Here is a 21,790-nt window from a genome sequence, read left to right as displayed (position 1 = left end):
TTTTTCATTCATCTTTTCTTTTAACTTTCATTTTTAATTTTTACTTTTTCGGGGCTGCTCTTTTACTCTTTACCTTTACTCCAACCTTTCTTCTTCTCCTCCCCTGTTTCTCCTCCTACTTCCTTCGTTCTTCCTCTCCTTCTCTTTCCTACTTCCCCTTCTCTTCCCCCAATCCTCTCTTCTTCCCCCCTTCTAACCTTCTCCTCTACTCCTCTTTACCTTCCCTCTTCTTCCTCTCCTTTTCCCTTTCTTCTTTCTCCTCTTCTTAACACAGAGAGCTATGTAACTGCAGGAGTAGCTTCCTCTGTGAATGAGGAGAATAATGTAGAAGGAACCTTTTTCCTCACAGAAAAATTCCAGGTACTACCTCAAAACAATGTCTAGTTATAATAGTGTATTAGCAATTGTAATAATGCTAGCAATAAAGCCTCTGCAACATTATATGATTGCCCAAGTTAAGTATCTGTTTCTATATTATCTTCTATCAATTTTTCTGATAGAAGGTAGGAAAATGTGGGGAGAATGGAAAGAAACAGATACATGCCTCATAGAATGAAGCATTATATTAATGTTGTTACTGGTGACAGATCATAATTTTGTCTTGATGTTGGAATGAAAGTACCAAAAAGTTATTAAAATACTGAGGACTGAAATCCTCAGTATTACTGAAAAAGTTAATCTCTCTTATATTGATTAGGCAGGGAAAGAATGCATGTCCATAATACGTAGAAATGTCCCAGCACAGTGTCCAGATCAGTTTCAATTTGATTTAACCCTTTGGAAATGGAGAAAATTAAAGGTAATCCTCAATTTATAACCATAATAGAGGCCAGATTTTGTGTCGTAAATTATGAAGCTCAGTAGTTGCGGGACCCATGTGCCCAACTTAATCTTACAAACTTTTTTTACAGCACAGGTTAAGTAAACACAGTTGTTAAGCAAGTGCTACAGATGTTAAGTGAGCCAATGCATTCCTGCGGGTGTTGTTGTTGTTTTTTTTTTTGCATGCGTACAGTATGTAACAGATCCAAGACTTAGTCTGTCCTTTTCCTCCAAAAATTTGCTTTTTTAAAAAAAAGACACTTGAATGTCATTACAGCTATTGAGAGCTAATGTAATATAGTGATTAGATGTTGAACTATGATTGAAAAGCATTAGGTTTAAATCTCTACTGATCCTGTTTGCTGCTATGAACATTTTAGGAGAATAAAAATGAAGGAAAACTAATTTGACCACCTTTTTTTTTTTTATGTGACCCATCCAGTAATTTATTGACTGATACAAAGTTAAAAAAAAACTTTTCTATTTAGCAAACAGAAATTTTATTTTTGAATGAAAGAATAAGAAAGCAAGGTAGAATGAGTGGACTGGATGATCTGACCATTCATGTTGGGAAATCTATAGGAAAACACACAGGAACAAATGGAACATGAGAGAAGATGGTTGTGGATCTTTCTCTATTTGACATGGCAGGATGGAGTCGATGCCTCTCTTTACTTACAGCTGAATTCCACTGAAGAAGGAACCAAAGAGTCCAATCATCCCTAGGAACTCCACTCTACTCAGATTTCGTACGATGTACTCCTCACAGACATTGGAGATGCCATAGAGAGTGGCCCCACCTAGTACTAGAAGATCACCTATCAGTTTATTTTCTCCTAGGAGCAAAAAGAATTGTAAAAAAATATATATCACAATTTGCTTTTAGAAGCTGTACTTCATCCTTTCAGAAACACTCATTGTGAGTTTTATACCAAAGAGTTCTGGCTACCATGACTGAGTCCTCCTCTCTGCAGGCAAAGGTATTCAATCCATGCACATGGAAGTTATATCATAGAGCAGGGATGTCAAACACTATTTCATTGAGGGCTGCCTCAGGGATGTGTTTGACTCGGGGGCGGGCGTGGCTGGGACGAGTGTGGCCAGCTCAATGTCACTTGTGTCAGGGATGCATGTGGTGGCCCGAGAGCTCTGCCAGCAAATACAGGCTTCCGAGCTCCGTTTTCGGCTGCAACAGCCTCCTGGAACCCTCTGCTAGCAAAATGGAGCTCCCAAGGGCTACATGCGGCCCTTCCAAGCTCCATTTTCACTGGCAGAGGCACCATGGGCCGGTCCTTCATTGTTTCCAGGGCGGAAACTTTATAAAGTGAATTGTGGCTCGTAAAACAAATGGGGGGAAAATTCTACAGCCTTCCATAGGCTGTTTGGAACTCCAGGTGTCACAGGATTCCCACAGTGGTCTTAGCCAGCATGCACAGTAGTGAGAGGTAATGGTAAAAATAGTTTAGCAAGATCCTGAGGGCCACTTCTGACATCATTAGGAAATTCATTATTTTCTCAAGGTGCCATGTTTCCACATGCAGACATTTCCAGGGAACTTGGAAACAACAACAAAAAGCACACCATTTCCTTCTGATCTGCAAAAACGTACCTGCTCCTTGCTGTCTTCCAACAAGAACGTCTGTTCCTGCCATGCAGCCCATGCCCAGAATGCACACCACAATCCCGATGAAGTGCACTGCTTTGTATCGCACCAGGAGGAAGAACCAAGAAAGTAAGATCACAACTGGAATCACAAAACAATCTAGGAGCTGTAGGGGAAAAAAAAAAGAATAATAAGGAAAGAAAGCATTCTGGATGGAGTTTTTGAATGGAGGATAATCATATAGATAATTAATCTATATGTAATTGTATATGGCTATACAAGTATATTATTCTCCACTTTCATTAGCTTTGATTATTTAGACATAGGTCTATGTAATATAGACATATATTTTCAGCTGATATATCATGAAGAATTAAATGATGTTTTATAACTTAGTGGTAATAAGTAAATTACTTCCAGGTATTTTAAACTCAAGTTCTCATTAATTTTGGGCAGTGCGATGGCTCACCAGTTAAGAGATTGAGCTTGTCAACAGCCAAGTTTGAGACCTGAACATCATGTAATGGGGTGAATGCCCATCTTTGCCTAGTTCCTGCCTATTTAGCAGTTCAAAAGCTTGCAAATGTGAGTAGATAAATATAACACTTTGATGGGGAGGAAATAGAGCTCTGTGATGTTATGCTGGCCACATGACCATGGAAACATCTTCAGACAGTGCTGGCTCATGGCCTTGAAACAGAGATGAGTGCCACTCCCTATAGTCAGCAACAAAGTACAGTAAAATTTGCAGGGATGCCTCTCCTCTCCTCTCCTCTCCTCTTTTCTCCTTAACCTAGCCAATAAGATAATTGGAATTATGGAGACAGTAGTAGAAATAAATCTGCAAGATATCTGAGCGTCTAATGCTTGCCTCTGCACTTGCTTATGCTGAAAAAGATTGAAAAGAAGGCAAAGCCAAGAAAAGGCATCGCAGAAAGAAAACAAAACCCAACACATAACTATGGATTAATCAAAGTAAAGTTAGAAGAAGAAGAAAAAAAAAGCCGATTTGTTTGCTTATTTTTTGCTTTACTCCTATAAGAAATGTGGGTGCTTTACAAAGACAGCTATAAAACATATAAACAATAAAATACATAAAAAGTTGCCTCCTAAATTGTAAGAGAAAGGAAGCTTGTTTCCACTCTAAAGATAATATGTTCCAAATACTGATTTTAAAGGATGAGCCACATAATACATAGTTTAGCTTCAAAAATTTTTAAAAAACCACCTAATTGTTACTGATCAGTGTCTGCCTTTCTGGATACCAAGAAAATCAGCTACCAACACTTTTCTCAAAGATCAACATGCTGTACAATTCAGGGCATGGGGTCTGAAGTCCAAGAGATTGATCTCTTGTTTTATTTTGTTTTGCTTTGTTTTGCTTGTTAATTAACCATTACAGACAAAGAGAAGCCTAATTATATCAAGTACTTTTTACCATATGTCACAGTCTCTCCATCTCTTTAAGTGCTAAATTTAATATCATTAAAATAAAAATGATACAACCAATTTAAGGAATGGCATCAAAATAAAAGCCAACAAACAGACATGTAGACAATATGCCGCCCCCAAAGTAAAACAAAAACAGCCAAAAGAAACATGCCAAAGCCCGTCTATGCTCACACATTTCTTCTTCAACACTCTCACCTATGCGCAAACAACCAACACCATTCCAGAAGTTCACACCAGACCAGGGGTGAAATCCTACCAGTTTGCTCCGGTTCGAGCAAACTGGTAATGATAAAAACTACTGGTTCAGGCGAACCGGTAGTAAAAAAAAAGCTACTGGTTTGGACAGACCGGTAGTTAGCTACCTGTTTGGTTGAACCAGCAGTTAAAAAAGCTACCGGTTTGGGTGAACCAATAATGATAAAAACTACTGGTTCAGGTGAACCAATAATAAAACAAAAAGCTACCAGTTCAGATGAACCTGTAGTTAGCTATCGGTTTGGTTGAACTGGCAGTTTTAAAAGCTACCAGTTCGGGCGAACCAGTATTTCCGACGATCAGCTGTGCAGCGGGGTTTAGCTTTGCTAGAAAGCAGGAAATCCTGCTTTCTAGCGAAGCTAAATCGTGCGCCACAGCTGATCCTCTCCCTCGCTTCTACTTACCTTCCCAAGCCTCCTTTTGGTGCATACTGTGCATGTGTGTGCGGCATGCAGCGCGGATGTGTGGCCAGTGAACCGGTAGCAAATTGGTTCAGATTTCACCCTCCAAATTTCATCCCCAAACAGGCAGCTTTCCCATCTTCATACTCCATAGGCAGAGCTCACACATATGACAGCTAGCAAATTACCTCCCCAAAATTTATGTATAATACACAAATACCATCCCAGAAACATTCCCCCAAACATATACATACATATAGGGGAAAAATCCTTCTCACCCTTATTGGTGCTGTGTGTCTTCCTTAATCTTGGGTCATCTATCAGAAACTGGGAATCTAAGTTATTCTAGCACTGCACTCTGCACTTATATTCTAGGACTCTCTCTCTCTCTCTCTCTCTCTCTCTCTCTCTCTCTCTCTCTCTCTCTCTCTCTCTCTGTGTGTGTGTGTGTGTGTGTGTGTGTGTGTGTGTGAGAGAGGTGGTATTCAGCAGGTTCTGACCAGTTCTGGAGAACCGGTAGTGGAAATGTTGAGTAGTTTGGAGAACCGGTAAATACCATCTCTGACTGGCCCTGCCCCCATCTATTCTCTGCCTCCCGAGTCCCAGCTGATCGGGAGGAGATGGGGATTTTACAGTAACATTCCCCTGGAGTGGGGTGGGAATGGAGATTTTACAAGCCACGCTCACCAAACCAAGCCACACCCACCAAGCCACGCCCACAGAACTGGTAGTAAAAAAAATTGAATCCCACCATTGGGGTGTGTGTGTGTGTGTGTGTGTGTGTGTGTACAGTGCTAAAATAGCTTAGATTCCCAGTTTCTGATAGATGAGCCTTTCCTTTTCACTCCCCACTCCAAGCCTCTTTGTGACAGTGCCTGTTAATTAATTAATGAAAAGAAAGGAAAATGATATATGTTTTTGAAACTAAGGGACAAAAGAAGGATGAAATAGATACAATCTATTACAAATACAATACAATAGAATGAATGAAGGTAGTCTGCTCTTTTAAATGATGAATAACCACAGAGAAGTGAAAGTGTAGATTTATTTATCAATGAAAGGGCTAAATGTCAGGAAGTATGAGGTGGTGTCATCTCAGTTATTGTTCAGACATCTGAAAGCAGGATTTATTAGTTGGTGATAATAAAAGAACAAGTTATGAGTTTTGGGCAACATGTTGAAAAATTATTCTGTTCAATGACATGATGGACTGGATGAAAATGAGATGAGAAAGGACAGAAAAAGTGATTAGGCCATTCAAAGACCCAAGAATGGATAAGAAAATTATATGCTTAGAAAAATATCTTTATTTCAATTATGTCATTTAAATTTATTTATTTATTTAACATATGACAAATACATGGACTTATAATAGTTCAAATGTTAATATCCAGTCCACCCAGCCATTCAAGGACAGGGTGGTCTATGTCGAAAAAATCAGACATTGGGCTGGTATAAGCTCTTGATGGACATTCGGACACAATGTGATGGATATTTTGTCAAGGAGCACCACAGTCACACTGAGGGGTAGAGACAAGACCCCACTTAAACAATGAGTCCTGGCAGACACCATGTTAGGTATGGATCCTGTTCAGAGTTGACCAAAGCTGGCGAGGAAGGTCAAAACCTGGCACCTTTTGTGGAGGGTCATCTATGTAACTGCCTGTATCTGGGTGTTCAGCAGCCCATTTGGCTTTCCACTGTGTGTTGATGTCAAAATTGTTAGACAGCTGTTGAGCAAGTGCCAGAGAGGGCTTCCTGGATTTAAGCCTGCCAATTGACAGGTGAGGAAGATCAGCATGCACAGGAAGAAGTGGGTTTCTCATAATTTTATTGTACTTCTTCACTAAGGCTTTCTGCCTTCATAGAGCTGGTGGTACACTGTGGCTCATGATGGGAAGCCAGCAAGTAGGAGTAGATTTTATGCAATATTTAAGCATAAGACTATTTGTACATAAAAGTTTATTTATTCGATTTTTATCCCAAGTGTATTATTTTTAAAAAATAACTCAAGGCATCCAGCATACTTAATATTGTACTCCTTTCTCCTTCCATTTTCCCTATAATGATTCTGTGAGATGGGTTAGGCTGAGAGATAGTAACCACAAGATCAGCCAGTCAGTTTTCATTTCTAAAGCAGAAATATAACTCACAATCTCCTGGTTTTTTTTTTTTTTTTTTTTTTAGGCCAGCACTTTCACCACTACACCAAACTGCCTCTTTAGTTACGACAATGTAATCCCAAGTAAATAAGAAAGACTAAGATTAAAAGGGGCAGAATGATTTGATAGGATGCAGATGTAACTAGGTAAGGTAAAGATAAAGAAATCCCTGCAGATTTTACTCCGCTAGTCATTGCCGACTATAGGAGGTGGTGTTCTTCTCTGTTTCAAGGTCATTGAGTAACGATGTCCAAAGACATTTCCATGGTCATATGGCCAGCATGATGTCCTGGAGCACTGTTACCTTCCCACTGAATTGGTGTCTATTTATCCACTCAAATATGTAACTAGAGAAATGTTAAAATATGAATCTGATCTATTTATCAAGTTGCTTATGTGTGACTTGATTAACATGTGGGAAAATTACATTTGTTCTTGATGATTGGAGGAATGCTGTTATTGTTCCCTCTTTTGTTTATTTATTAGATTTATATCTTGACTTAGTTCAGGAGTGCAAGGAGATATAGAACAGCCTCTTTTTCTATTTTTCTCTTTAAAAAATCCTGGAATCCTGGTTTGGTTTTGAGAAAAACCAATCCAAGGAACTTCTACGGCAGAGAAGTTGACTTGAACTTGGCTCCCTGCCTGTTCTCCATCAACACAACACTGAGAAATGGGTGAACATTAAAATGAAAACTCATTGTATGCTTGTTGATTTAGAGAACGCATAGGACAAGCAAATAGGTTTGAATTATGGATATTTGTGGGTGAATATAGAATTCAAAGTTGGTTGCTGATTAAGAGTGGTCAAGGTGGAAGGAAAGATTGTGTTAAGTATCAGGAATGCTGAGTGGATGTTTTGTTTTCAACTCTGGATAGAGTGTAAAGCAAAGATATGCGATGTCTCCTTAGTTGCTTACTGTATTTGTGGCTAAATGTACAGTAGAAAGAACGTGATGGCATTAACAGTGTGTTGGGGATGTGATCGTACATGTCATTTTGGTATGGTGCTCAGTTGTTGGCTTGGAAACTGAATGTTCTTTGGTGAATGCTAGACAGATTATATGATGCAATGGCTCTTATAGACCTGACAATCAATGCATCAAACCGCAGGATAGTTGTAATGCGGTTTATGTAAATCACGGGTGTCAAACTTGCGGCATCACATTGCCATCATATGACATATCATGACATTTTACCCTTTTGCGGATCTGGGGTGAGCGTGATTTGCGCGTGATGCATCCGGCCCATGGGCCACCAATTTGACGCCCCTGAATTGTAAATGTAAGGGCAAAGTAGACAACCCGGTTTGTTACAGAGACTGGTTCCCATGTTAGCATCATTGTCCTTTGTTTCCTGTTGCTTTTCGGAATTTATTTCCATTGGATAGTTGTCTGTCTGCACCCAGTACCTGAGAAAAGCAGTGTCATTGTCCGGTATGACTGTAGCTGATTAAAAATGCATTTGAAAGGCTTGAATGGTGAGTTACAATATAGGTGACACCCAGTGATGTTTTGTTTTGTTTTTGTGGTCTGGTTTTTTTTTTTCCATCCTGTGAATAGATTGGGATCTACTGATAATGTTGTTTATCCTGAAAGTAAATGATGAGTAGGTATTGCATGCATGTTTGTTCATGTCCTTTATATTTTCTCTGCTTCATTGACAGACTGAAGCATAGTAAGCCACAAGAGCAGCAGAGCAGGAAACTAGAATCTCCAATTATCCCCCTTTTTTGTGAATCATTTGGGGATGTTAGAGCATCAGATCATGCATTAAACAATTACCCTCCTTCTCTCCCAAAGCATGTTGCTTCTCTTGGAAGCAATCAATTACTTGAGATGCAAAGAATGTGGGATTTTATTGGGATGTGATTTGCTGCAGGACAAACATTGGCTAAAAGTGCTAGACTAAAAGCTGGAAAATTTCTAACCTTGCCTTAGGCACAAAAACCAATTAGTAGTCATTCCATCTCAGTCATTGGAAAAAGATACTGGCAAGACATTTCTGAATGTTCATGTGTCTTAATGTTTATAACATTTAAAAACTAAATCGGATGTAGAATTTAATTCTAATGGAAACTATTCTTGGACTAAATCTAATACATGGGATCTTGCCACATCCAACATGTATGTTTTAGGGGTTTTATCTTAATTGTCAATTATATCTGATGTATAATTTGTAGTAATGATTTAATATATGGGTTACTATTTACAGTCTTTTTTATTATTTGAACTGTGTTAACCAAACATTTTTAGATTAAAACTCTAGAAGGATATCTGAGCTTTGATTAGAAAACAGATCTAAAATATCTTGCATTATCATAAGCTTCTAATGATATATTGAAATATTGGTTTTATAATATTACAGAATTATTGCTTATTCATCCCTACTTCACTGCCTAAACCTCTTCTGTTTGAATCATCTATTTCTCATATTTTTCCAAAATAAATAACAATAAAATGGGGAATAAAAGTTTTTTAAAAAACATTTTGGCTGCTTTCTATCTTAGTAGCATCATCAAGTAGACCAAAGTGTTATTTAGCAGTTCAATAGTTCCATTTGATATCCCTTGTGGGTCCTTTCCATGGACATTTTTTCTGAGCACAAATTAACTTTCTATAGTAGAACTATTTAGCTCCTCTGAATAACATACCTACATTGTTTCATAGGGAAATTTTCACTCTGTCTTCTCTGGGGCAATCCAGTGGTCCTTGTATTTTTAGAAAACAGGGTGGAATATGTGTTGTCTGCACAATTTTCCATAATATTCATGCAGCAATATTTGGACCCCATTTGGACTCTAATCTTCTTCTAAAAGGATGGGGCCCTTGTCTACTCTTGGAAACTCAACCTCAGAACTGCAAGATTTATCCATCCCATCTCACCATTTGGAAAAAAGTGTGAGGTTCAGGTTTACTTTTCATATTATCATAATTATAAGGAAAACCAAAACATAAAGATATTGTTAATATTATTATGTTTTATCTTTTTCCTGAAATTTCTAGTTGAGCTTAGAAGAAAAATTGAAACATAAACACTTTGTTGTTGTTGTTGTTGTTAATATTATTATGCCCTATTTTTTTTCTTGAAATCCCCAGTTCAATTTAGAAGGGAAGCTATTACTCAGAACTCCATCTTTCTCCCCACAAGAGGTCAGTGGTGTCAACTGCTTAAAATCTCAGGTAATGACAGTTTCTTCTCTGGAAAAATTGTGGTACGTCAAGCTTACATCTCAAGCTTACAGGAAGAGCCTTGGTAGTACAGTGGTCTAAGGCACCCTGTTATTAAGCTGGTTATTAAGACCAGCTGCCTGCAATTACTGTAGGTTCGAATCTCGCCAAGGCTCAAGGTTGACTCAGCCTTCCATCTTTTCTAAGGTAGGTAAATTGAGGACCCAGTTGTGGGGGAAATAAGCTGACTTTGTATAAATATACAAAAGAATGAAGGCTATTGCTTAGCACATTGTAAGCCGCCCTGAGTCTCCGGAGAAGGGCGGCATATAAATCAAATTAAAAAAAAAAATCTCATCCTTATATTTTATAAATTCAGCAATACATATCTATGCAGACTTTTTCTGTCTCTGTGGTTTCCTGGTTTAAAACAGAACAAGGAAAAGGGAGAAGATCAAGTGACAGAGAGCAAGGGGAGAGTGAGATGCTCATAACACCAAGTTTTGAAAAGGAGAGCGAAGAAATAGTGAAAACAACTTGAAGAAAAATGACTTTACAACAAAAGTTTATGTTGTATATTGAGATGAGTAAAAAAATTAAATCCGTGAATTTGTGTGTGCTTTAATAAAAAGGGATAGAAATAATTTGAATTTTTAAAATGAATGTGAGAGAAAGCTAAACTTGAATATTTATTTACATAGGGTATTGAATAATTAACTCTTGAGAGTCTAGGTTTCAGTTTTTATGTGTCTAACAAGCAGTGGTGGGATTCAATTTTTTTAACAACCGGTTCTGTGGGCGTGGCTTAGTTGGGGGTGTGGCTTGGTGGTCATGTGACTGGGTGGGTGTGGCTAGCTGATCATGTGACTGGGTGGGTGTGCCTATGTGCATAGGGACTACTCAGAGGGCTGAAAAAAGTCATTTCTGACTGATCCTCGCACTTTTGACCGGTCCTCGCACTTATGACCATCCTCACATTTATACTCATTGCGGCATTCTTAACAACTGTGTCAATCATTTCACCACTACTTCTCTTCACCACGGTGACAAGATAGGGCGCAAAACGTAAAATGTGAGGACAGTCATAAGTTCAAGGACTGGTCAAAAGTGTGAGGACCAGTCAAAAATAACTTTTTCAGCCCTCTGAGTAGTCCATTTGCACATAGGGACTACTCAGAGGGCTGAAAAAAGTGATTTCTGACAGGTCCTCGCACTTTTGACCGGTCATCATTTATCTTCTAGTCCAGAGATCTCCAACCTTGGCAACTTTAAGCCTGGCAGACTTCAACACCCAAATTCCCCAGCCAGCTATGCTGGCTAGAGAATTCTGGGAGTTGAAGTCCACAAGTCTTAAAGCTGCCAAGTTTGAAGACCTCTGAGCTAGGGCTTTGGGGCCAGCCTTTTGGGGAGAGGGTCCCATTCAGAGAGACCCCCTGCCTCTCAGGAAGCATCAGGCCCAGGCAAAGGAAATTGCCAAGGTTGGAGATCTCTGGACTAGAAGACCTCCAAAGGTCCCTTCCAACTCTGTAATTCTGGTATTGGCAAGCAAGCAAGCACAATTAAGCTACTTAAATCCTCCAGAGCAGGGGTCCCCAAAGTTTTGGACCTCAGGGACCACCAAGTTCATAATTTTAAATTTCGCGGACCACTAATACGAATCCAGCATGTCGCTTGCTGAAGCACCTGGACTCCCAGTGACGGGATAGGGTCCTTCAGGCACTCTCCCCCCTCTTTCTCTCTCTCCCCCCTCTCATTCTCTCTTTCTCTCCCCCCTCTTTCTCTCTCCCCCCTTTCTCTCTCTCCCCCTTTCTCTCTCTCCCCCTTTCTCTCCCACTCTTTCCCTGTCATTCTCTTTCTCTCTCCCCCCTTTCTCTCCCTCTCTCCCCCACTCTCTCTCTCATTCTCTCTCCCCCTTTCTCCCCCTCTCCCCCCCCCTCTCTCTCTCATTCTCTTGCAGGGGGCCGATCTGGTGTCTGCAACGGAGAGCAAAAAAAACAACACCTCAGTATATTTGCGGTGCAAGGCAGCCCTCGTTTCCTGCCGACTCGGAGCGGTAAACAGCGTCTGGTTCGGGGAGCACCCGGATTTTGCTCTCCATTACTCTCTCGGCCCCCTGCAAGCTCTCATCTCTCAAGAAGCCCAACCAAAGTTTCCCGCGCCACTTCAGGGAGCGCTCCTCGAGAGACGAGAGCTTGCAGGGGGCCGAGAGAGCAATGGAGAGCAAAATCCGGCTGCTCCCTGAACCAGACGCTGTTTACCGCTCCAAGTCCCAAGCGACAGGAGATGAGGGCTGCCTTGTCCCGCAAATATGCCGGATTTTGCTCTCCATTGCAGACACCAGATCGTAATGCACCACCTGCAAAAATGTGAAAATTTCCAAATGTAGCCCTGCCCTCTTACAGCTCTCCTGATGTTCAACTGTTGTCTTTCAAGGAGGATACTTGGCCAGCTTCATGCTTGATGTCTCCCACCTTGGCAGCTTTAAGACTTGTGGACTTCAACTCCCAGAATTCTCCACAATTCCCCAGAATGGGCTAGGCGGGAGTTGAAGTCCAAACATTGTAAAAGAGCCACAATTGCCCACCCCTGGCCTAGGATAGGCTGACGCCACGTGGATGGGAGGCGGGGCAGGGCGAGGGGCGGGCAAGCCAGCAATTTAACAAATGGTTTGGTGTGCTGCGGGGCCAATAAATTACAAAAAAACACCGAACCGTTTGTTAAATTGCTGGCTCGCCCGCCCCATTTATTGGCAATAAATAGTAGTGCAGAGGGGCGTGGCAAGGGGTGGGGCGAGCCAGCAATTTAACAAAGGGTTCGGCCGAACCCCCTAGAACCAGCAGAATCCCACCACTGCTAACAAGTAATTTCTCATTTCTTTTCTTCTGACAAATGGGAAAGAATTTAAGAGATCCTAACATATATAAAGCAAGGGTACTGCTTACTCTACCAAAAACACCTAATTCACTATTGCATGGCAGGCTCATTCTTTTGATCTGGGGAAATCAAGAGAAAATATGGGAAATTTCAACTCCAGCCTCTCTTCTTTCTAAGCAGGAGCCAATCTGAGCCGGTTTTAAAATCTAGTGATGGAAACCTCACTCCATGTCTGTGCAAGGCTGCTGAACTGGCAGTGTGTAAATTCGTCAAGTTTGAGTATCCTCCACTGAGTCCTAAGACAAACTCTGGGTACACAAGACTTAATTGTTTGTGGAGATTCTCAGTCATCCAGGTCATGGTTGTCCCAAAGATACTTTTTCAAGAGGAACTAGACTTTGTTTTTCCTTGAAGATGTTTTGCCCCTCATCCAGGAACTTTCTTCAGCTTCTTGGGTGAGAAGCGAAATGTCTCCAAGGAAAAAACAAAGAAAGTCCAGTTGCCTTTTGAAAAAACCACTTTTGGGACAAGACTTAATACTTTTTTTATTATTGGTTTATCCTGTGTTGTTAATGTACACTTACCGTTGGGGCAGTGTGATTCTTTGCAAATGGAGACAAAACAACTACTGTTTTATTTTAAATGAATTTTAAAAATTTAAAATATCTCTTGCAGTGCATGTACATTGGTGTATCCATTCATGTAACATCATTATTTGAAAGAGCAGTTTTGATATCAATAAGGGTAATGCTCATCTTTACCAATATCAAAGCAAAATGCTGGTCAGCATGCTTCCACCGATGTTCAGAAAGCAACATTTGTGCTGATTTTCCATCACTGATTCCTCCATCTTCAACAATACTCTGTTGTCACATTTGAGCAGTTCTCTTATGCTGCCTCCAAGCAAACTATATGAAGACCTCTCCCCCCCCGACGCAACATCTGCCACTTGTCAATGATTGGCACTTTTGCAGCAGCTGTTTCAAGCAGAAATAAGATTTAGTCTAGAAAGGATTTTTTTTTCACTTGCTACCTTGCTGCTTCTCATTGGTGTTTTCCCCTCTGGTCATGTCTAATGTGACAGATTTCAGAAACACACATTCTCTACATGATTTTCAATTCTAATTATAAAACGGTGCTTATATAATCAATCTAGCTTTCTTCTTAACTGAGATTTAAAATTACGACATTATAAATGAAGCCTCTCTGAAGTTCTGCTCAGCAAATCTTTTTCCTTATTGTAAAACCAAAGAGAAGTCTATTTTAGCACCTGTCCTGCGGAAGGCAAAAGAAAATAAATACCAGAGTGAGACAGAAATTGCTAAAAATTAAGCATATCAGTTGTATTTGTTTTGCTTTTTGGATATCGAGAATCTTGCTTTGGTTTTTATGGCTAACTCTACAGTGTGATAATTTCATCATCAGGCATATATACTCATATTTCCCATTTGAAAAAATCATGGTGAAAAGTGTCAATTTGCACAAAACGATACAGGCCAGGGTGGAGAAAATAAAATGATAATAATGACATAATTAGATCAAGGCTATCATCAGGGATGCTGTAATATACTTTGTCTTATATTTCACAGTGGGAGAACATGATAAAAATGTCCATAAACTAGCATGTCATACAATAACAAACAGAGCTACTGTCTGAATGGGAAAAGCTGAAAACAACAATAATCATTTGTAAGACCAAGTAAATAAACAACATCAAATTTCAAATTGAAAACTGGAGTGGTAGTTGATGCAGTTCAACATCCCCAAAATTTTAACCTAAGACTGTCTACTGTTGACCTCACCCCATTCCTAAGAGGTCTGTAAGGGATGTACATAAGAGCACCAGCATGCCTACCGTCCCTGTCCTAATGTTTCCTCTATTTGTATCTATTTTATGTATTCAATTCATGCTTATACTTATATATATTACCTAATATGTTCTTGACAAATAAATAAAATAAATAATGAATAAATAATCAAGTTGAAAAGAATCTAGTTCCATCTGAGCAGAAACGAAGCTGCCCAAATAGCAAAGGGACCAACCCTTCCCCCCCAAAAACCCAGCTCCCAACTGACAAGAAGATTTTGAAAAATTGTCAGAAGGGGAAGACCAACTTGAATGTAGCTTGAATTGATTATAAGAAGGCATCTGACTCCCTGCAATGATTGGATAAGCCTAGAAATAACAGGTGTCAATAGAAACATCAGACGTTTTGCTCAAAGATCAATGGCATAATGATCACAGTTGATTACCAATGACACAGTTGCTGCTCAAAGGTAATACAATGGAAGAGATTAGATCAAGAGAGGAATCTTTCAAGGATGCTTATTATCATCACAGTAAGTAACAGAGTAACAAAAAAAGCTTCTTTCAACATGTTAAAAACAAGAAAAAATGTCAAGGAAACGATTGGTCGATTGGTGGGAGAAAAAGGCAAGAAGGTGACAAGCAACAGGGAGAAAGCAAAACTGCTTAACTCATTTTTTGCATCTATCTTTACACAATGGGAAAAAAACAGTCCAGCCTATCAAAAACAGCACCGGAAAAAAAAAAAAGATTAGGAATACAAGTTAAAATAGGGAAGAAAATGGTAAGTGAGCACCTGTCTACCCTAGATGAGTTCAGATCACCAGGACCAGATGGATTACACCCCAAGGTTCTGAAGGAACTGGCAAATGTGATCTCGGAACCACTGGACTATATCTTTCAAAGATCCTGCAGCACTGGGGAGCTGCCCAAGGACTGGAAAGAAGTTGATATAGATCCCATCTTCAAAAAAGCTAAAGACCTATCAGCCTGACCTGAATACCTGGAAAGATTTTGGAAAAGATAATCAAGTAATGAATTAGTGAACACCTAGAGGCAAACAAAGTAATAGCCAAAAGTCAACATGGATTGTCAAAAACAGATCATGCCAAACAAATCTTATTGCATTTTTTGACAAAGTGACAAAATTAGTGGACCAGAGGAATGCTGTCGATATAATTTACTTGGACTTCAGTAAGGCATTTGGTAAAGTAGACCATAACCTACTACTTGATAAGATAGAAAAATGTGGGTTAGATAGCACCACCGCCACATGGATTCGTAACTGGCTGACCAACCGCGCTCAACATGAAGTCCTCAATGGAACTTCATCTACATGGAGGGAAGTACATAGTGGGGTACCCTAAAGCTCTGTTTTAGGCCCAGTACTCTTCAACATCATCAATGATTTGGATGAGGGGATAGATGGGGAATTCATCAAATTTGCAGACTACACCAAGCTGGCAGGAATAGCCAACCCTCCAGAAGATAGGCTTAAGTTACAGAGATCTTGACAGACTTGAACATTGGGCGCTATCTAACAAAATGAAATTCAATAGTGAAAAAGTAAGGTTCTGCATTTAGGCTATTGTCACTGATATTCACAAGTAGTGGAATCTGCTTTTAAGAATTCTAAAACAAAGATAAAATTGGATATATACTGTACTATCAGCTCTGTCTGGCATTAAAATTCAAACATAGCATTTTATAACATAGCAGGGCAAAAATGAGCTAAGACATTTGATAAAGTATTGATTGGGAGAAAAGCCAAACACTCAGGTTACCATTTTTTTCATCCAATCAGCTTCATAAAGGACATAAATAAGGGAAGAAATTAACTTTCCTTCCTGGAAAAAAGATTATTTTAGTACATTGGTTGCGATGAAGATTCCACATATTCACTTTGAAAAAACTGTCAGTTAAAACTCAGACAAAACTGACAATGGCAGAACATGCCCAGTAAATGCTGTTCCGTACAATGCAGAAGAAAAAGTAATGCATAATGCATGACACTTTAAAAAGAAATCCAGTAATGGGGAATATGTAATGTAGAATGCTGGCATCTACTTAATACCAAGAAAGTGAAAAGCCAGAAAATAGTTCATATACTGTATATAGGAAGAACGACCTGAATGTATTGTGAGATATGTGTGGGAGAGAGAGTTCTGTCCAAGTGAAAAACAAGATTTCTAGCCATACTTAGAATTTATCTCTTGAGTTATTCCTATCTAATGTTTAGATCCAGCGAACAGCAGTAGGAATGAATTTGGAAATAGCATACAGGCATGTGCAAAATAGCAAGCATATGCAGAAGCCTTCCCCTGAAATAACAAGGAACTGGCTAATTAAAATGTAATGTAGCATCTAGTTTAGAAATTCTTTCATCTCTTTTAAAAGTCACTGAAATGGCCATGTATACTCAAGCGGCTATTTTTGCTGAATTAGACTAGAATACACCAAATCTCCAACAGTCTATGGCAGAGGTCTTCAAACTTGGCAGCTTTAACACTTGTAGACTTCAACTCCCAGAATTCTCCAGCCAACTATGCTGGCTGGAGAATTCTGGGAGTTGAAGTCCACAAGTCTTAAAGCTGCCAAGCTTGAAGACCTCTGATCTATGGGATTGGAAAACAGATGTTCCTGGAGTTTTTAATTTCATAGGGCTTGCTTACTGGTTTGATTACGACATCTCTGTCCTAATCTTAAACAACAGATGAAGGCAGAATAGAGTAGATACATAGGTCATAAGACTAACGAAAGATAAAATCTGGATATAACAACAACTTTTTTTCCTGATCATAAAGTAATTAGTTGTGGATATGAGCCTCTGTTGGTGGACAGGAAATGTCGGGATTTTATCATGCTGTTCTCATTTTTCCTGCATACCTGAGTTATTACTAGACTTGCAGGAATTCTTAGGCATTGCCTTTTCTGTGTCTGACAGATTCCAGCTCTCCATGGATGAGGGCTCATATCACCAAATGTTTCTCTCTACAAGGAAAAGATCTTTCACATCATGTGGAAGGGCGAAAGGAAAAGAGAAGACTAGATTCCTTTTCCTGACATATGTATCTATTTATCAAAGTTCAGGACAGACAACGACACAGGTACACTATGCCCTCTATTCTGAAATGATATAAACTAGATATAAATTAGATTTCAGGGAAAGTTAGGATTCATATATGCAAGTTTTTTGGACAGTAGATATTTGGAATTTAACAGTACATCCAGTGGTGGAATTCAAATAATTTAAGAACCTGCACTTGCCTGAGAGCCAAAATGGGACACATGGGGACTCCTGGAAGGGGTGGGGAGGGGTGGGGCCAGCCAGCAATTTAACAACCGGTTTGCCCAAACCAGCCCAAACCGGCTGAATTCCACCACCAAAGAGGGGCTTGTCCAATTCTAAAATGACTGATCACAAATTAAAAGGGGAGAGGGGACAGGCAAATAGCTTGATGATTACCAAGGAGATATCTATGGATATACAAAAGGACCAATAAAACTGTTATTTTCATATTTGTAGGTAGAAAATACATTGCCATATTTTCTAAGATTGGTGGGAAATTTATTCAGATATTTTCTGGAAAAAATGGATCAGTAGCAGGACATGATTTTAGAAAGCAAAGCAAGGCATCTCACTAGGATGAGATGTTTTTATACTTATTGCTGAAGATGGGAACAAGAGGTCACGGGAGAAAATTAATATTTTAGAATTAATATTTTAGTATTGTCATAATACAGACAATATCTGAGAAAACTATTTTGGTGTGACCTGGGAATTTACCCTAACGACTATCAATAATCAAATCTGCTTTTAATGATCATATTAAGAGTGGTCGTACTGATTTTAATGGTTTTTATAAAATAAAAAAAGTTTTATTGTTAGCTAACTTGAATGACCTTTCAGGAGAAAGATACTATAACCTATATAAATAAATAATAACATAATACTGTTGAAAAAAGTCTCTCCTGTGGTTGTTGGTCTTTTTCACTGATACTCTCTGACAGGGAATGAAATACAGTAAATAAAAATCATCATTCAATAGAGTCATAAAGAATCCTAACAAATCTTTTGAGGCCGCAAATGTGGAAAGACATTTAAATAAAAAGAATATCAAGTGTGTACACTTCAAAGTGTATTCCAACAACTATAGAAATACAGGTTTCCTTCTAAAGGAAAGAGTACTGTCCTCTTTTCTCGATGCGGGAAAGGAAAGGCAAGTAGAGGGCTCCAACTGAACAACTTTCGCTTATCAACCTTCAAGGGTTATGACCTGCTTTGTAAATTCAAAAAACCCTCAACTTTGACAAGAAGGAATTGTGGATCTAATCTCGGATACTTTTCCATTGTGGATTTAACTATGAAACTGATATAGTTAATTAATTCCTTCACACTGTTTTCAGTGGAACAAGGTTTCTTCTAACCAGATGAGGATAACATTTAGTGGGTGAGTGTGACACTTTTTTTCTTTTTTAGGAAGGGTGAGGATATCAGGAAGGAGCGGATAATGAAATGCAGATGGGAGCATTTCACAAATATGTGAATAAACCCAGGAATGCCTTTACAAATATATAAAGCTTACCCTATCATTTTTTATGCGTATCCCACATTCAGAGCAATAGAAACAGTGGTTAATTATTTTGACAATTGTGGTAAGAATTGACAAAAGAAAGGTTTGTAGCAGGGGTGGGTTCCACTTACCTTTACTACTGCTTTGCAGCGGGATCACACGCACGCGCACTTATCTGTGCAGGTGCAGATCACCAATGATCACGTCATGGCGGTGGGAGGAGCCTCCTGCTGGTTTTACTACCGGTTCTATAGAACCAGACAGAACCGGGAGCAACCCACCACTGGTTTGTAGGCCTCAAACTTAATCCCTTTCCCTGCTCCCCCCACCCCAACTTCCATAAAAAACAAGATAGCACAGTTTTCTTATCAGGCAGACATCTGAAATACTGTAAGACAAACTGTTTTATAAAAACAGGGTTTAACTCCAACACTGGGTGAGCGATTGGTGTCTTCACAGAAGTCAAAAGATTTCTGTCAATCTGAACGAGAAAGGTTCATAAAACACAGTGGCATTATAATTTTCAATTAATATCATAGTTCTTAGCTGTTGTTGTATAATCTGTGTCTGATAACCAACTATCTTCTCTTCCCATTCTTTACCATATGTTAATTTATTTATTCAGCATATGGCATATCATACATAAATTAGCTATATATATTAACATTAGTAAAGCACAATAAAATATAAATGTTAAGAAGATCTATGTCAAAATACCAATGTCTAGGGCTCTAGGCCATTTAACCATTGAAACACAACATTGTTTATATTAAAACATTTAGATACTGGATTCAGCTTACATGGTAACAAAAACAATACAGTAATTTAAATCCTACATCAATCTACCAGTTATATGCATCTGTGTCTCGCAAAAGCTGCTGACTTTAATAAAACATGTTAGTTGGAAAAAATGCTAACAGACTCCTGATTTTTTCCCTAAATCAGAGAAGCAGAATTATTCTTTCAAAAGTCTATTTAGTTTTTATATCAATTCTGTTAATATGCAAAATGCAGAATGCAGAATGCAAAATGAATATTTTTTGTTTCAGATATTTTTATTCTTTTTCCCCATAAGTTATATGCTGCAATACAATCACAAACACTTGTACTTAAAAAAGCATTCTAAACAACTGTTACGTGCAGTGTATTTATTGAACAAATGATTAATAAATCATTTAATAAATATTTTTAGAAATAAAAATATTGTCCTTGAATAAAATGTATTCAAGTACAATGTTGAAACAACAGAACAACTTTTTTAATAATAATTGATAAGGTTACTGGAGCATAACTGGATGTTACACTAGACCCCATCTACTCAACTAAGGATCAAGGAGTAATAAGTTGAAAAAAAAGTATAATCTTGTTGTTAAGGATTTAAAAGTAATCATTTGGCCCTAAATTAAATTCCAACATCTAATCTTGTAGTATTTTACATGCATGAGAATTAAATTTAGCTGGAATGGCAATATGCTCTAACTAAGGAATCAAATATGATTAAAATGTTCATCCATAATCACCTATCTGAATCTAAATTAAAAAAAAAAATATCCCAAACACCTATTAAAACATCTGGAATCTGGATGGTCCTTCCCACAAGGTAGACTCTGAAGCTGTTATGTTATGATTTTGTCTGAAAAAGTAAAGCCCAAAATGAGTTTCCAAAAATAAAATGGATATTTGAGTATATTAGAAATAAAAGGAAAGACAAAGAGAGTGTTGGTCCATTGTCAGGAGAAAAATGATGAAATGGTAAAAGGGGATGTTGAGAGGTAGAACTTCTTAATTCCTAATTTTTTGTTTCTCCCCTAAGTACTCACAATTAAGCCACTGAGGGAAGGAAGGAAATCCAGTTTAGGAAGACAAGGAGAATTTAATTTAATTGAATTCAAGCCTCCAGTACCATATAGATTAATGACGGAATTAGAAACCAGGAATACCTTCTCTCCCCTCCCCCCCTCAACTTGTTTGCTTTGCTGCCAAATTAATATTATGGAATAGTTTGCCAATGTGAACCATTTATGAAAGCAAATCTGGAAAAATAATTATCTTTGCATTCCATTCCAATGCGCCTGCTTGCCAAGATAAATACAAGATACGATCCAGTACTCTAGATATTAAAAATCTCATAAAATAATTAAATTGAAAACTGAAATGGGTTTCTGAACAAGATTGAAAAAGAAAGCTTGATTAAAATCCAATCTCTATTCCAGTTGCAGTAGGAGAAAAATCAAATGCATACATTTCTAAAGTCTGCTATAAACTATTCTTGCTCAATTGTAAGGGATGTTCAAAAACCATAACTTCTAAATATATATATATATATCCATAGGCAGGTTTCTTACTTCATGAGAATAAATCCCTCAGCTTTCTAACGATGCCACTTTCTGATCTAAAAAAACAAATGTATTTTATCTCCAAAGTGTCTACAGTTTTTAACTGTGTGAATTCAGTCGTTCTATAAGACTGCAATTGATGGGAAATCATTCTTAGAATACAATCAACTATACATAACTTTATATGCTATTTTCTTTGCTACATCTTGGTATGAATCAAGAATAAATTCAGATTTGCCTTCTCTTCAGTTTTCTCTTGAGGAGGGGAATGATCCTTGTTTCAAATGTGTTCTCAAATCTGAACCCATAATTTCTCACTACAAAGTAGTAATTT

The 21,790-nt window shown here is 38.4% G+C and overlaps 1 protein-coding gene across 1 annotated transcript in view; it reads right to left on the bottom strand.

Annotated features, from left to right (window-relative positions):
• SLC35F1 (solute carrier family 35 member F1) overlaps positions 1 to 21,790 on the bottom strand; it is a 233,486-nt gene that overhangs the window by 29,678 nt on the left and 182,018 nt on the right. The window contains exons 4-5 of the mRNA XM_034418687.3: positions 2,432 to 2,591; positions 1,502 to 1,658 (exon numbers count right to left, since the gene is read on the bottom strand). Coding sequence (XP_034274578.2) covers positions 1,502 to 1,658; positions 2,432 to 2,591 — 317 coding nt within the window. The remainder of the gene's footprint in view (positions 1 to 1,501; positions 1,659 to 2,431; positions 2,592 to 21,790) is intronic.

Source organism: Pantherophis guttatus, chromosome 1, assembly GCF_059756535.1.
Source record: "Pantherophis guttatus breed Tessera chromosome 1, ASM5975653v1, whole genome shotgun sequence".
Taxonomy (NCBI): Eukaryota; Metazoa; Chordata; class Lepidosauria; order Squamata; family Colubridae; genus Pantherophis; species Pantherophis guttatus.
The sequence above is the reverse complement of the archived record's forward strand: the minus strand, read 5'-3'. Positions and strand labels throughout refer to the sequence as shown.